Source organism: Ursus americanus, chromosome 9 (genome assembly GCF_024610735.1).
Source record: "Ursus americanus isolate L20-20 chromosome 9, mUrsAme1.1.p, whole genome shotgun sequence".
Classification (NCBI taxonomy): Eukaryota; Metazoa; Chordata; class Mammalia; order Carnivora; family Ursidae; genus Ursus; species Ursus americanus.
The window spans coordinates 29,042,612-29,058,335 of NC_142135.1; the positions used below are offsets into that span (position 1 = coordinate 29,042,612).

At 34.6% G+C, this 15,724-nt stretch overlaps 1 protein-coding gene across 1 annotated transcript in view; it reads left to right on the top strand.

The window, feature by feature from the left end:
• EIF3E (eukaryotic translation initiation factor 3 subunit E) overlaps positions 1-15,724 on the top strand; it is a 43,007-nt gene that overhangs the window by 23,672 nt on the left and 3,611 nt on the right. Inside the window, exons 8-10 of the mRNA XM_045805792.2 lie at positions 1,068-1,194; positions 2,018-2,119; positions 3,409-3,518. Coding sequence (XP_045661748.1) covers positions 1,068-1,194; positions 2,018-2,119; positions 3,409-3,518 — 339 coding nt within the window. The remainder of the gene's footprint in view (positions 1-1,067; positions 1,195-2,017; positions 2,120-3,408; positions 3,519-15,724) is intronic.

Sequence of the window (15,724 nt, forward strand, 5' to 3'; positions counted from 1 at the left end):
ATTGTTAGATTACTATCAGATTCTAGTGTCCTCTAAGGAGTTCAGATAACATTTTATGAGGAATCTACTACGTGATTAAATATAAAGATGTATTAATATAGTCTAGAAGAATTTGGAAGATAAGGTATCTGAGCTGGATCTTGAAGGATGGTTAGAGTGTAGGCTTTCAGAGAGATGTGTTTGGGGGAGCAATCCATGTGGAGTGAGCTTTAAGAAGTGAGGAAAACAGGAAGCAGTCAGTGACGGTCTGGTGGAAGGTGAAGCTCGATGGTACTTTGGGGATTATATATTCAGCCAAGAGGAATGGACTTTATTGACATATATTTCCAAAATTGGCATAGTGCTTGACACTCAGAGGTACTTCTTGGATAAAAATTAGGGAGCTATTTAAGGAATTGAGTAGGAGGAATACAGGATAAACACCAAATGACAGAGGGTGGCCAGCTGCTGATCATCAGAATACCAGGATTTGTTAAATATTAGCCAGGGCCCTATTGACATTTGTCTGACATATAATCCTTACTTTCTGATTCCCGGTGCTACCAATTTAACCAAAGCCTTATAATACTCTGTTTCCTTCTCCCTGTAGTTTTCAGTCTTTCGTCCTCTGAATCTTTATTTAAGTGCCTCACTTTCTGATTATGATGACTGATTTGCACATAGAAGGTTTTCACACGTTTTTTTCCAAAAGGTGAATGACGGAAATCATAGCTTAGCAGTCTTTTAGAACAGACTGACAGCGTGTATAGGGGCTTTCCAATATCCTTTTACTTAACAATAATAATAGGATTTTTTACCTCTGAAGTGAGTCTTCCAGTTCACTTCAGACTGGGGAATGCAAGCTGGCATTCTCTGCAGACTTCTGTTTTTTCATTTCCTTGGAGGAGATGGTCCTTATAATAATCATTCTGAAGTATTTTCAGTCTTATGTTACTGAAGCAGCAGAGTGTAATGGGCCATTCAAGTGTTTCTTTAAGTCACACATGGTTAATTACAGATTTAGAGAAACTGGGTAAGTTATTAATATTAAATTTAAAAAATATTAATGTCTTATATTTTTATCTTAGGTATCTTAATGCAATTCAGACAATGTGCCCACATATTCTACGCTATTTGACTACAGCCGTCATAACAAACAAAGATGTTCGGAAACGCCGACAGGTGCTAAAAGATCTTGTTAAAGTTATTCAACAGGTAAAAACTAAAATCTTTATTGGGTTTTAAAACGTGTCTAAACTAGATCTAACATTTGTTTCTAGAGTAGGACTCTTGAGGTAAAAATGTTTTAAAAATAGGAGAAAGGATACATGCAGTATACATAGAGAAAGAGGAGCCCAGGATACTCAGATGGGCATTTACTCTAATTCCAAGATATACTTACGTTAGATGTGGTATGAATGAATACTGCTCTCTGCTAGGTGGATACTTAGTATACGTTGTATATTAGTGTTGCCTTTATTGTAAAGAGTGAAGGAGATTTGGAGCCTGGCACTCACTGTTTCTTGGGAGATGGCTTACCTACATAATTCCAGAGTAGTGATCTTTACTTAGGATATAATATTAATAGTCCCCAAGTTGTAAAAAAGCTTCAGCCCTACTGATTGATTTTTAGTGAGTTTCTTAGCAATAACTGCGGGTTAGAAAAACAGTTTACTTATTTTACCTAAGAATAAATTTAATACAAAAAGACAAATTCAGCAGTGTATGAATACCCTTATACTTGGGGATGTTCATCACTGTTTATTGACTAAGGGAGACTTTTGGCAATAGAGGAACTTGAAAGCCTTTGGAATGGTTCTAGGATGAGCATTTAGAGAACTCAGTCTGGAAGGCATTATAAGCTTAAGGTGTGGCCTGGAATCAGGATATGAGCAATTGCTTCGAGAAGATGACACTAGGTAATTTGCTAGAAATTAATGGTGAAGGAGGAGAAAACAGGAAGATTGGGATATTCTAGGGGCAGTCTGGCAAACAGTGTTGAATCTGATCCAGCTTGACCTTTGACTTAATTTTACAGGAGTCTTACACGTATAAAGACCCAATTACAGAATTTGTTGAATGCTTATATGTTAACTTTGACTTTGATGGGGCTCAGAAAAAGCTGAGGGAATGTGAATCAGTAAGTATGAATTTTTTTACTTATAAATTAATAACATTTCTTTAATGTTTGGATATTGTAAGAGTTAGCTTGCAGTGTTTTATTAAAGTAATTAGATCAGAAACAATCTTAAAATATGATTGATGGTTTAGAAATGTGCTAGGGTAAAGACATTTTTAATGTTATTGCCATATGTGTATCCCTTTTGTTAGTAGTTTGTTAAAACATTGGTGGCATTATAAATTCACATACACACCCATAATTCCATGTTATATCCTATATAAGTAAATACGTGAAGTACTTCATATATATATGTATAAGATTGTATAGAATTGCACATCCTGTGATTCTCAGTTTGTTTCATAAGTGGGCCTATCTTCAGAATTTTTCACATGATTGTACTTCACATTTGCTTTAAACCAGTAAAACTATAAGGGTGTGAATTTTTTAGCAATAATGTCTGCTGTTGATTGGTAGAAACTAAAGTACCTTGGAGCAACCGAAAGAGATTTCTGTTTTTTTTTTTTTTTTATGTTAGTTTGCAGAGTTTTAGGAAATTAAACTAAAAACTTACCTTTTAAATGCATTTACCAAATCCATAAGTTATTAGTTGTCAGTTTCATTTTTGAACCTGAATGTTAACACAAAATACAAAGAGTTTGTTGAAGGACTAAGATTTTATTTCTCTAAGGAAAAGAAAATTACCATGTAAGTACAACTGCAGAGGTGATTTTCACACATTGGACAAAATATAAAATAGACTCCAATGTGATAATTTGTGTTCATATGGTTATATGCAGTGTTATGTATTGGTGTATATTTGTTAAATATACACTAATGAAGTTAAAATAGTCTCTTTTAATTATGATACTATCTGTGGAATAGGAGCCATCCCTTAAATTTTTTTCCTTTATTTCCAGGTCTACTTACTTCACAGAAATATGCATATTTTTAGTCTATTATAACTATTTTAAGAAGCTAGAAAAGATATGTTATCTACAAAGCATTTGTGTAGGATAATGGGCAGGACAAAGCTACTTTGTCACAAGGTTGCTCAAGTCGTCAGTAGAACAAGAAAACATGGCAGTGCTGAAGGTTTTTTCTTGTACCATTCATTTACTTCTTTATATTGTTAGAGGCTTGAACATAGTGTTCTAGAAAGTGCTGTGGTGTGTAGAACTTGTGATATTAGGTGGGAGAATTGTAGTAACTGGAACAATAAGTAAAGCACACAGGAAGTATTTTGGGTCACATTTTTAAAAATTGCTTGTTGGTGCTATTAATTTTTCTGTTATATTTTACATACATAGGTACTTGTGAATGACTTCTTCTTGGTAGCTTGTCTTGAGGATTTCATTGAAAATGCTCGTCTCTTCATATTTGAGACTTTCTGTCGCATCCACCAGTGTATCAGCATTAAGTAAGAACACCCTGATTTGATTTGTATTTTTCTACTTTTAAATTCCTGGAAATTTCCATTGACTGTAAAATTACACCTAATAGGATTCCAGTTAATTGGATTTTTATTTTATTTCCCTTTGCTTTAGAAGAAAAAGAAAACAATCTGATAGTGATTTATTAAAAATCCTAACTTTTGTTTTTATTTGGGGATGCTACAGACTCAGAAATACATTTAGCTTCTGTGTGTGTGTGTGGCATAGCATGATTTTTAAAAATGGTAATTTCAAGGCAGTATTATGATTGTCAGTTAACCTTTTTAAAGAGTGCTGTTATGTCCTATGTAGGAAGAAAAGAGAAATAGCGAGTTTTAGAATGGTTTCAACAGGAGTTCAAATAAGGAAGAAGTTAGTCCTTAGTGAATCGGAAATACTGTTGAAAGACCACATTTGGTAATCATTTCAGTTAATTGAGTTTTTTATTTAATTATATATTTGAATTCTCATATAGTAAACTCCTGTAACATCCTAAAATGTTGAAACATGGAAAGTATGGTGAATTTCAGTTGAAATTTTCTTTGTTGTGTGAGAAAATTATTGGCGGAAAAATTGTGAAACTTATATAACCTATTAGAAACTAATTTTACATATTAGAATTTGAAAAATAACTAGCGCCCTTTTGGCCACAGATGAAGTCAAACAGTAAATATGGTCCGTAAATGTTTAAAAAATTACTTTAATGTTTGCCTCTTTGGAATTGTGTGTAGACCAGAGTTTTTCTTTAGTGCCATTTGTTTTTGCTGAGGCATCCATACTCGTTTGCCTAATTTTACTGGGTTGTTATTGAAGTGGTTTTTCAGAGTTAGTAGTATAGTGTAATCATGGGGCTTTTCCTATGGGAATTTAAAGCCTTGACCAGTTTTATTAGTACTTTATTATTGCTAGCAAACATATAATTTAAAAAATCTGATTCTCTTAAAGAGTACATGTAAATTCCTAATATGTCATTGTTTGTGAAATAAAGGGATGAATCATGTGGGATGCTAGTGGACAATAGATAACTGAATTCTTGCACTTTTTTTTTTTTTTAAGATTTATAATTCAGCCTTGTGAAAGAGGGGTGCTAATATTTTGGTTTTTCCTTGTGGACTTTCCCCCATTTCTCATTACAATATGGTCACTTGGGTGTTTTGTTTTGTCTAGAACTTATTTAATTATCCCTGTTATGACCCTTTTGAAAGCAAATTCTCATTGTTATATCTTTAGCACCTAGTATACTGACTTTGTACAGTATAGGTATTCAAGAAGTATTTGTTAAATGAATAAATTTCTTTCTTTGTATTAGTGAATTTGTATTTTTGGCCATGATAATGCTTTTTCACTTGGGTGTTTGCGTCTGAGGTACCATGAGTAAGAAGGTTTGTTCCAGTTCTGACTTGTTCCCTTTATTAACTCTGGGACCTTGTATTCGTTATTTTATGTTTACGAGATTCAGTTTACCGTGTTTAACAGTAAAATAAAGTAGTTGTCCTGTGTACTCGAGAGAGAAGTATAGCTCAAAGGAAGTAATAGAGTGGATAATGCTTCCAGAAGCTTTTAGGTGACTTTATCATCACTTAAGAATTTTTTAAAGCTGATTATCAGTGTAGTTTTTATGTTTTTCCTTGATTGCTGTAGTTCTTTGATTCCTGTAGTTTTTTGAAAGTTTTGGACAAAGTCTAAAACATTTTCAGACTAAAGTTCTGTGGCTTTCTAAAGTCCAGAAATCTTTTCTCTTTTCCAATGAGTGTATCCTTTTTATATTAGTTGTTTAAATGTTTTTGACTACCTGTGGAATGTTACTTAACTAAGGTGATTTTGAATACATACATTAATGCATTTTATTCAAATATTAAGAAAGTATTTTAGAGTTGGAGGAAATTAAGCTTAGAGAGTTTCTGACCCAACAGTGCATAGTTACTGAATCATCAACAATAGGACTTTTTTCTGCAGTGATGGAAATGTTTTTACATCTACATCGTTCAGTGGTAGTAGCCAATAGTCATTTGTGGCTTTTGAGCACTTAAAATGTGACTCAGGTTTCAAGTTCTAGAACGATGGTTTTTAAATCGTGTGTGTGTTACAACTTGTTTTCAGATCTGGCATTATATGTGTGTGTGTGTGTGTGTGTGTAAGTCAGATCAGAGCCCCTTGATGCTGTTTAGCCTAAATCTCTACTCAGCTTTCCTTCCGACTGCCGAAGTACTTCTGTGGAACCCTAAGACTCCTGGAAACACCATTTTCCCAAAAAAAAAAAAAAAAAAAAAAAAAAAAGATCCAGTACAACTCCTTTATTTTCTGGTGGTTTTGTAGCTCCTTATTTATAGCTGGAAAACTTAGGCTCAGAGACATTAAGCTGCTTAGGTCTTATTTAATGACAGAGCCTGGACTAATAGGTCTCTGACATTCATTGTATTTGTACCTCACTATAAAATCTTTCTTTTTCATTGTGCACAATTGATATTTTTAGAAATACCAGATTTTGACTAATTTGCCATTAGTCTTTTCACTAAAAGCCAGAGGATAAAGATGGAAACCATAAGTCATTGTTTAGCTTTGTGTCTCAGAATCATTATAGGGTTTTGTTTTGTTTTACGAATACAGATTCCCTGAAGCCACCTGAGACTTTTGGATCAGATTTTCTGAGTATACTCTATTATGATGTGTAACAGAGCTACACTATACTTTCAGAGTAGTTATTCCAAAGCACATCCAGGATTAAGAACCTGCATCAGGTTGCCAATTTTTAGGCACACATTTACAGCCTATTAAAGTAATGGAAAGAAAAATCAGTGATTTAATAATTTTAGTATATAAAGAATTAAGAATATAGGGGCAAAGTAGAATATATAGCTTTAGGTGAAAAAAGAAATACTCATCTTAGAGCAACGAGATCTCTGTAGGGTTCACTGGCGGGGGAGAGGGTGTATCCAGTGGTACTTAGTCCAGGAACTGGGCTTTTTTAAGAGAGAGAGAGAGAGCTTGCAAGCAGAGAGGGGGTGGTGGGGAGAAAGAAACAATCTTAAGCAGACTCTGTGCTGAGCGCAGTGTCCCCCAACACGGGACGCCCATCTCATGACCCTGAGATCACGACGTGAGCTGAAACCAACAGTTGGATGCCCAACTTATGTCTTCCAGGCGCCCCAGTTTTTTATTGTTTAAAGCTGTTTTAATGGGTTAGGAATATGGCTTAAAATAATGTTAGGCATTTAAGTTGGGCTTTTATAAATAACAGAAAACATCTTAATTCAGACTCCAAGGATTTGAAATCTATGATAATGATCAACCAAGCTTAATGTTTACCTTTAAACAGTACGTGGAAAAAAATCATTGTTCTGTAATCCAGGTTTTGAACCTAGCTATACAGAACTTAAAACAACAGTAACTTAAAAACGATAGATTTTCTGGCCTCACCGCAGACCTTCTGAATCAGAATTTCTAGGATCAAGGCTTGAGAATCTGAGTTTAAGTCTTCCCAGGTACAGTCAGCCTTGGGTAGAAACATTGCTCTAAATTAGTGATTTGTAGTCCTCACAGCACATTAGCATCAAGTGGGAGGCTTTTAAAAAGAAATAAACAAAAATAAGGGATGACTGAGGGGTGGGTACCTGAATGGCTCAGTCAGTTAAGCATCAGACTCTTGATCTCAGCTCAGGTCATGATCTTGTGGTCGTGGGATTGAGCCCTGTGTGGGGCTCTGCGCTTAGAGCAGAGCCTGCTTCAGATTTTCTCTCCCTTGCCAAGTGCTGCCACCACCACCACCCATCCCCGCTCACTCCAATGCACCCTTCTTAAATAAATAAAATCTTAAAAATAAATAAATAAAAAATAAGGGATGACTGAGCCCAACCCCTAAAAATCTGAAACATTCTCTGGGAGGAGATCTTGGCATCTATATTTTTTAAAAGTTCTTCTAAATCTGATGTAAAACCTCTTTTCTTAATTACACCTTTTATTTTGAGGTGGTTATACATTCACATGCAGTTGTAAGAAATAAAGAGATCCCCTTTGTTACTTACACAGTTCATATTTCCAGTATAACATCTTGGAATAACATCTCTCAAACTGTAGCAAAATACCACGACTAGCATGTTGACATTGATACATTCTTATCTGTTAACCATTTCTATAATTTTGTCATTTTAAGAATATGCAGAAACTTTTTTAAAAGGTAATGTTCACCTTTCCAGAAAGGGTAAATACACTATGTGTCATGATTATGATGTAATTAATAATAGCAGTATAACTAGTACAGGTGTTCAAAGAAGGAAATATTACAAACGTGAATGAGTGGCTCTTCTGATTAAGCACTGGTTAGAAGATAGGGAACACACCCTCAGAGCTTTAAATCCAGATGAAGAAACATACTAAATAAAGATAAAATTACAAATTATGTTAGGTGTTGTGAAGAAAAATATAGAGTAATTAGAATGACATGAACATAATTTGTGTGTTGGAAAATCAGAGAAGTAATTTAGATTGAAGCTTCTCAGTGAACCCAGATAACTCACTAAATGGAATATTTTTAAGCTGCAAAGTAGACTCTTTCCCACTGTATACTAATTATGACAAATTATTTCATTCACTAGTTTGCGCTGACCTATCTTTGCCTCTAATTAATCTAAAATTATTTGATATTCTATCTTTTGGGGGGTTTGAGGGTGAAGGGTTTGTCTCTGTCCTATTTTAAATGCTGAAGACAATAGTACGTATTATAAAACCGTATAGTTTATTAAACAGCTCTTTCTATTTGTGATTTGGAACATTCTCAGTTGATAGGTTTCTTGACTAATGGCTGTAAGCACATGTGATAGTCATATCTTTATAAAAATGCATACTAAGAATGTTTTTATCAGTTTATATACAACCTTATAGATTTGTAGGATAAGTTACCAATCTGTTTACCATAAAGTATGCAACATCTGTCAAAAAAGATTACTATGGTGGGGTTTAATTTAGTATATCTGAATAGTTTATCAGATATGGTGTGTGTCTGAAATTTAAAAGCTGTTCTAGAATAATTCTTGGACCAGTTTTCAATTGTAGATAAAAACAAAGTATGGAAGTAATATTTTGAATGTGTGTGATAAACATGTTGGAGCATACATTTATATAAAATTTTTCTTTAGAGAGTTAGTTTGGCTTTTCACAAAAGAAGGTATTTGCCAACTACTCTTCATTTCTTTAAGTTATGAAGTCATTCTGCTTCACTTAGATCTTCATTTTAGATCTTAATATTTTTCTTCAAGTTCTTATTACTACACAGCATTTTATATTCATAATTTATAATTATGCTTCCTGATATTAAAGAGAAATAGAAGGGTGCATTTCCAGATGGAGATAAAATAGTTTCAGAAGGCTTTTTGTATTTTTGTGTTAACTATAAAGTAATATGTGGCACACCTCAGACATGTTGTGGGTTTGGTTCAAGGCAACTGCAGTAAAGTGAATATCACAATAAAACTAGTCAAATGAATTTTTTGGTTTCCTAGTGCATATAGATGTTGTGTTTATATTGTAGTCTTTTAAGTGTTCAGTGTAGCATTAGTCTAAAAGAAACAATGTACATACCTTAATTAAAAAATATTTCATTACTAAATAATGCTAACCATTCTCTGAGCTTTCAGTGAGTCATAATCTTTTTGCTGGTGGAGGGTCTTGCTTCAATTTTAAGAGCTACTGACTGTGATCAGGGTGGTGGTTGCTGAAGATTGAGGTTGCTGTGATGATTTCTTTGGACAACAGTTAAGTTTTCCACATCTCTTGGCTCTTCCTTTCACAAATGATTTCTCTGTAACATGTGATGCTTTTTGATAGCATTTGACACAGAACTTCTTTAAAAATTGAGAGTCCGTTCCCTCACCCTGGCCACTGCTTTATCAACTAAGTTTATGTAATATTCTAAATCCTTTGTTGTCATTTCCAGTAATCTTTACAGAGAGTAGATTCCATCTCAAGTAACTGCTTTCTTTGCTTATCCATAAGAAGTAACTCCTCATTTGTTAACGTTTTATCACAAGATTGCAGCAATTCAGTCCCATCTTCTGGCTCCACTTCTCATTCTAGTTTTCTTCCTTTTTCCACCACATCTGCAGTTACTTCCTCCACTGAAGTCTTGAACCTTTTAAAGTCATCTATAAGGCTTGAATTTAACTTCTTCCAAACTCCTGTTAATATTCCAGTTTGAACTCTTCCCATGAATCACAAATGTTCTTAATGGCCTCTTAGTGGAGAATCGTTCCTTTAAGGTTTTCAATTTACTTTGCCCAGATCCATCAGAAGAGTCACTATCTACGGAAGCTGTAGCCCTAGGAAATGTGTTTCTTAAATAATAAGACTTGAAATGATTCCTTGATCCATGGACTGTAGAATGGATGATGTGTTAGCAGGCACAGAACATTAATCTCATTGTACATCGCCATCAGAGCTCTTAGGTGACCAGGTGTATTGTCAATGAGCAGTAATATTTTGAAAGGAATCTTTTCCTGAGCAGCTCTCAACAGTGGGTTTAAAATATTCAGTAGACTATTTTGTAAACAGATGTGCTATCATACAGGCTTTGTTGTTCCATTTATAGAGAGCACAAGCAGAGTAGCTTTGGCATAATTCTTAAGGGCCCTAGGATTTTTGGAAGGGTAAATGAACACTGGTTTCAACTTAAAGTCATCAGCTGCATTAGCCCCTAATAAGAGAGTCAGTCTGTCCTTTGAGGCTTTGAATCCAGGCATTGACTTCTCCTCTCTAGCAATGAAAGTCCTAGGTGGCATCTTCTTCCAGTATAAGGCTGTTTGCTCTACTTTGAAAATCTGTTGTTTGGTGTAATCACCTTCCAGTTATCTCAGCTAGATCTTCTGGACAACTCCTAGCAGCTTCTACATTAGCAGCTTCATCTTGGGTACTTTATGTTATAGAAATAACTTGCTAACTTAAACTTCATGAACTAACCTCTACTAGCTTCAGACTTTTCTTCTGTAGTTTTCTTACCTCACTGAGCCTTCCTAGAATTAACAAGAGTTAGGACCTTGCTTTGGATTAGGTTTTGGCTTTAGGGAATGTTGTGCCTATTTTGATCTTTTTTTTTCAGACCACTGAAGATTTCTCCCTACCAGCAATAAGGCTGTTGGCTTCTTATCATTCATGTGTTCCCTTGAAAAATTATCTTGTCTCCCATTAATTTGAAATGCTACCCATATCACAATATTTTTTTTAAGATTTTATTTATTTATCCGAAAGAGAGAACACAAGTAGGGGGAGCGGCAGGCAGAGGGAGAAACAGGCTCCCTGCTGAGCAAGGAACCCGATGCAGGACTCCATCCCAGGATCCTGGGATCATGACCTAAGCTGAAGGCAAATGCTTAACCCATTGAGCCACCTAGGTATTCCTCCATATCACATTTTAAATTCTCATTTGTATGTGGGGCTTTTTCTGAACCCTTTTTAATATGTTATAATTGTCTCTTGATTCCTGAGTCAGGACCAAATAAGGTAGATTTGTAACGTGTTTTAGTATTCACTATACTCCCTAGAATCAATAATTGCCATTTTCCCCCTGTTTGCTTAGTTCTTTTTCTTACTGTCTTTATTATTAATTACACTAAAATACTCTTTGCCAGTTTATAAATCTCTTTGAAGATTGATTATTCTATCAGTTATATCTCCTGGGAAAAAATCTGGACTTGTTCTCTATGCCTTGGTGAATACCTGCCTCCCTTTGTCATTTGTTCTGGGGTTTTCTTTAGTCCGTGTCCCATGATAGAGCTCCAGTTTCATTGTCTTCCTTTTTTCTTGGTTACTATCATATTTTGATAAAGCATATCCTTCAATAGCTTTATAAGAAAGGTTGCTTTAGAGGTAAATTTTTCACATCAAATAATGTTCACTTTACTTTCATACTTGTATGATGGTATTGCTAGGCATGGTACTCTAGGTTGAAAACTACTTTATTCCAGAATTTTGAAGACATTGTTCTGGCACTTTCTAGCTTTCTGCTTTAGAAGTCAGAAGCCATTTTTATCCCTGGTCATATACTTTCTTCTCTAGCAATTTGAAGGTTTTTTGGGTTTTTTTTTTCCCCTTTACCCCATTGTTTTGAAATTTCACAATGATATGCCTTAGTATAGGTTTATTTGAACTCTTCATACTAGACTCTTTTAATTTGAAAATTCATGTGCCAATTCTGGGAAATTTTTTAAATTATTTCTTCAGTGATTTATTTTCTTTTATGTTCACTGTTTATTCTTTTTGGAACTACTGTTGTTTGAGTATTGGACCTCATGTACCAGGCTTCTAATTTTTTTAATCTTTTCTCCCCAGTTTTCCATCTCTTTGTCTTTGTGTTCTACGCTGTGGGAGATCTTCTCAGCGTCTTCTTCCAAGTCTTCTGTAGGTTAAAAACAGATCTCTGAAGTCACATCTTTCAGTTCTTATTTTATAGGTGCAACTACAATAGTTTTTAATTTTTCAAAGGGTGCTGATAGTCTTTTGTTTTAGTGTTTTTATTGAGCTATAATATATAACATGTTAGTTTCAGGTATACAACATAATGATTCGGTATTTGTATAATTGTGAAATGATCACAGTATAATTATCATCCATCACCATGCGTAATTGCAGATTTTTTTCTTGGTGATGAGAAGTTTTAAGATTTACTCTCTTGGCAACTTTCAAATATGCAGTACAATACTATTAACTATAGTCACCATGCTGTACATTATATTCCATGACTTATTTTATTACTAGAAGTTTGTACCATTTGACCCCCTTCACCTGTCCCTCCTCCCACCACCCCTAGTAACCACCAGTCTTCCCTGTATCTATAAATTTGATTTTGGTTTCTTTTTCTTTGCTTTATTTTAAGATTCCACATATAAGTGAGATCATATGGTTATTTGTCTTTGTTTTATTTCACTTAGCATAGTGCCCTCAAGGTTCATACATGCTGTTGCAAATGGCAAGATTTTATTCTTTTTTTCCCATTTTCTTTATTCGCTCATCCATCAGTGGAAACTTAAGTTGCTTCCATGTTGTGGTTATTGTAAATTAACTGCCGAGAACATGGGTGACATACATCTTTTTGAGTCAGTGTTTTTGTTTACTTTGGATAAATCCAGAAGTGGAATTACTGGATCATATGGTAAGTCTATTTTTAATTGTTTGAGGAACCTCTATGCTGTTTTCCATAGTGGCTGCACCAGTTTACATTTCCACCAACAATGTACAAGTGTTCTCTTTTCTCCACATCCTTGCCAACACTTGTTATTTTTTGTCTTTTTTTTTTTTTTTTTTTTTTTTTAAAGATTCTGGTTATTTGACAGAGTGCAAGAGAGCACAAGCAGGGGGAGAAGCAGGCTCCCCGGCCCAACCAGGAGCCTGATGCAGGACTCGATCCCAGGACCCTGGTATCATGACCTGAGCCGAAGGCAGATGCTTAACCAACTGAGCCACCTAGGCGTCCCTATTTCTTGTTTTTTTGATAATAGCCATTCTAATATGTGTGATTTTGATATCTCACTGTAGTTTTGATTTGCATTTCCCTAACAATTAGTGATGTTGAGCATCTTTTCATATACCTGTTTGCTGTCTGTATGTCTTTTTTTGGAAAAATGTCTGTTCAGATCCTCTGCCCATTTTTTAATCACATTACTTAGGGGGTTTTTTGCTATTCAGTTGTAGGAGTTCCTTATATATTTTGGGTATTAACTTCTTAGCTCTATCATTTGCAATATCTTCTCCCATTTGGTGGTAACTTGCCCTTTCATTTTGTAGATGCGTTCTTTTGCTATGCAGACTTCTTAGTTTGATATAATCCCACTTGTTTATTTTTGCTTTTGTCATCTTTACTTTTGGTGTCAGATCCAAAAAATCATTGCCAAGACTGATGTCAGGGAGCTTACCAGCTGTGCGTTCAAGTCTTTAATCATTCTTTAATCCATTTTGAGTTAATTTTGTCTATGGTGCAAGATAGTGGTCCAGTTTCAGTCTTCTGCATGTGGCTGTCCAGTTTCCCCAACACCATTTACTGAAGAATATATAATCAAAGAATATACAATTCCCCATTGTATATTTTTGGCTCCTTTGCTGTAAATTAATTTAACATACATGGATAGATTTATTTCTGGGCTTTTATTCTGTTCCATTTTGTTTTTATCAGTACCATATTGTTTTGATTAGTGTAGCTTTGTAATAATTTGAAATCAGGATGTGTGATACCTCCACCTTTGTTCTTCTTGCTCAAGATTGCTTTGGTTGTTTAGGGTCTTTCATGGTTCCATATATATTTCTTACTTAACATATTCAATATGTTGTTGCGTCACTTGAGAAAGGAGTGCTTGTCAACTTAAAGATACATATAAGGGATATTTACACAAAATATTTAAATGTCTGCTTTAAGCTGCCTGTAGACAAGGTTGAGATTTTCTTTACAATCTGAATAATCAGGAAATTACTTTTGTGCTTAAGGTCTTGATCAAATTAGATATTTTTCTCCAAAATTCTGCATTTTGAGATTTTGTCTTTTAGTTTATTAATAAGCTGAATTATTTTAAATAAGACAAGCATTGTATAGGATAACTTAAGCCAACTTTTTCTTTTTGAGCTTAATTGGATTTATATTCGTGTTTTTAAATCTTCACTATTTTTGCATAAAATCAGTAGACTGTAAGAGAATTGTTAATTTTGAGGATTTCTGTCATTTAATTTCTTTTATTCTGTTTATTTTTCTGTTATTTAAAAGAAACTGGACTCTTGCCACGTTCTTTAATTCACTCTCAGAATGATTGGTAGCCTAGATAACCTGAGATGCCATCAATAATTTACTAATACCTCTTGGATCTTATTTCAGGTTTTGCTTTGACCTGATTTAATACATAAAGGATCAACAAGTACAATGCAAAGCAGTAAATCCCCAAAGTAGGATTATGGGTCAGAGCTTGCAGATACTTATGGGTCTTGATGCATGTTGCCATATTGCCCCTGCGATATTGGAATATGAGACAGAATATAGATGTAAAGAAAGGAAGGATGAAGAATTCTACGTGGAGTTATTATGCAAAATAGACTTTTCTCTCTTTTATGTTAAAAATCTGACCTTGAATATTTCCTTAAATAATATATCCCCAAGCCTCCAGAGTAGAACTAGTAAACTCTTTTGCATCTCACATAGCTCCTTCCACTTTTTCACCTTTATACTTTGATTAGTTTATATATTTTGGGGATGATTGATTGTCCTCTACTCCCCATCCCCTGGCTTAAACTTTATAAAAGTGGGAATAGACTGTATTTTGTCATTAGCATCTAACAGTTCATATTTTGTTGAATGAATGGCAAGAAAGGAAGATAATTGGTTTGGTTTGGCTGGCATGTGGTACTCATGGGGCAGAATAATGAGAGGTTGGAAAGTGAGGTTGTAGCTAAATTGTAGAGAACCATGAATGAGAAATTTAGAAGTTTGGATTGTATTGTTTTGGATTGTATTGTTTTGGTAGAAGGGCTCTGTTAAAGTTTTGAAAGGAATTCGGGCATAAACTAGTTAGTTGGCAATTATGTAAAATAGATTAAGGAGAGACTAGAGAGGTAGATTAGTTTAAAAACTGGGAAATAGTAATGGAGCCTAGAGGGAGTGACCAATTTAGAAATCATACAGTAAATATTTATTAATTGCCTCCTGTAAACTGCATTGTGCTAATTGCTGGATAGATAGCAGTGAACAAAGAAGCTATGGTGCATGCTCTTTGGTTATATATATAGTGTATCATGAAAGCAGATATTCAATAGAAAAAACTACAGCTATTATGACTGCTCCAAAGAAAATAGGGCTATGAAAGTATCAAACAGATATGTTATAGTTTGCAGAGGTGTCTTGGAAGGCTGATGAGGGTACTGGTTTAGCTGAGACTTACTTAACAGCTAGCCAAATGAAGAAGAATTTGGATGAGCCTTTTAAGCTGAAGGCAGAGTATATGCAAAGGCCCTGAAATGATTAAAAAGCTGGCATGTTTAATGAACAGAGAGGTTTAGAATGGCTGGTGGAGAGGAGTCTTCCCTGCAAGAGTAGAATGGTTAGATAAGAGGCAGTGGTTAAAAAGAGAATTCTAGGTCGCAGTTGTATATGGCAGCAGGAAGAGGAATCCAAAAGAATACCTAGGCTTCAAGACTGAATGTTTCATTAAAATTTTAGTTACTTAACCCTCCT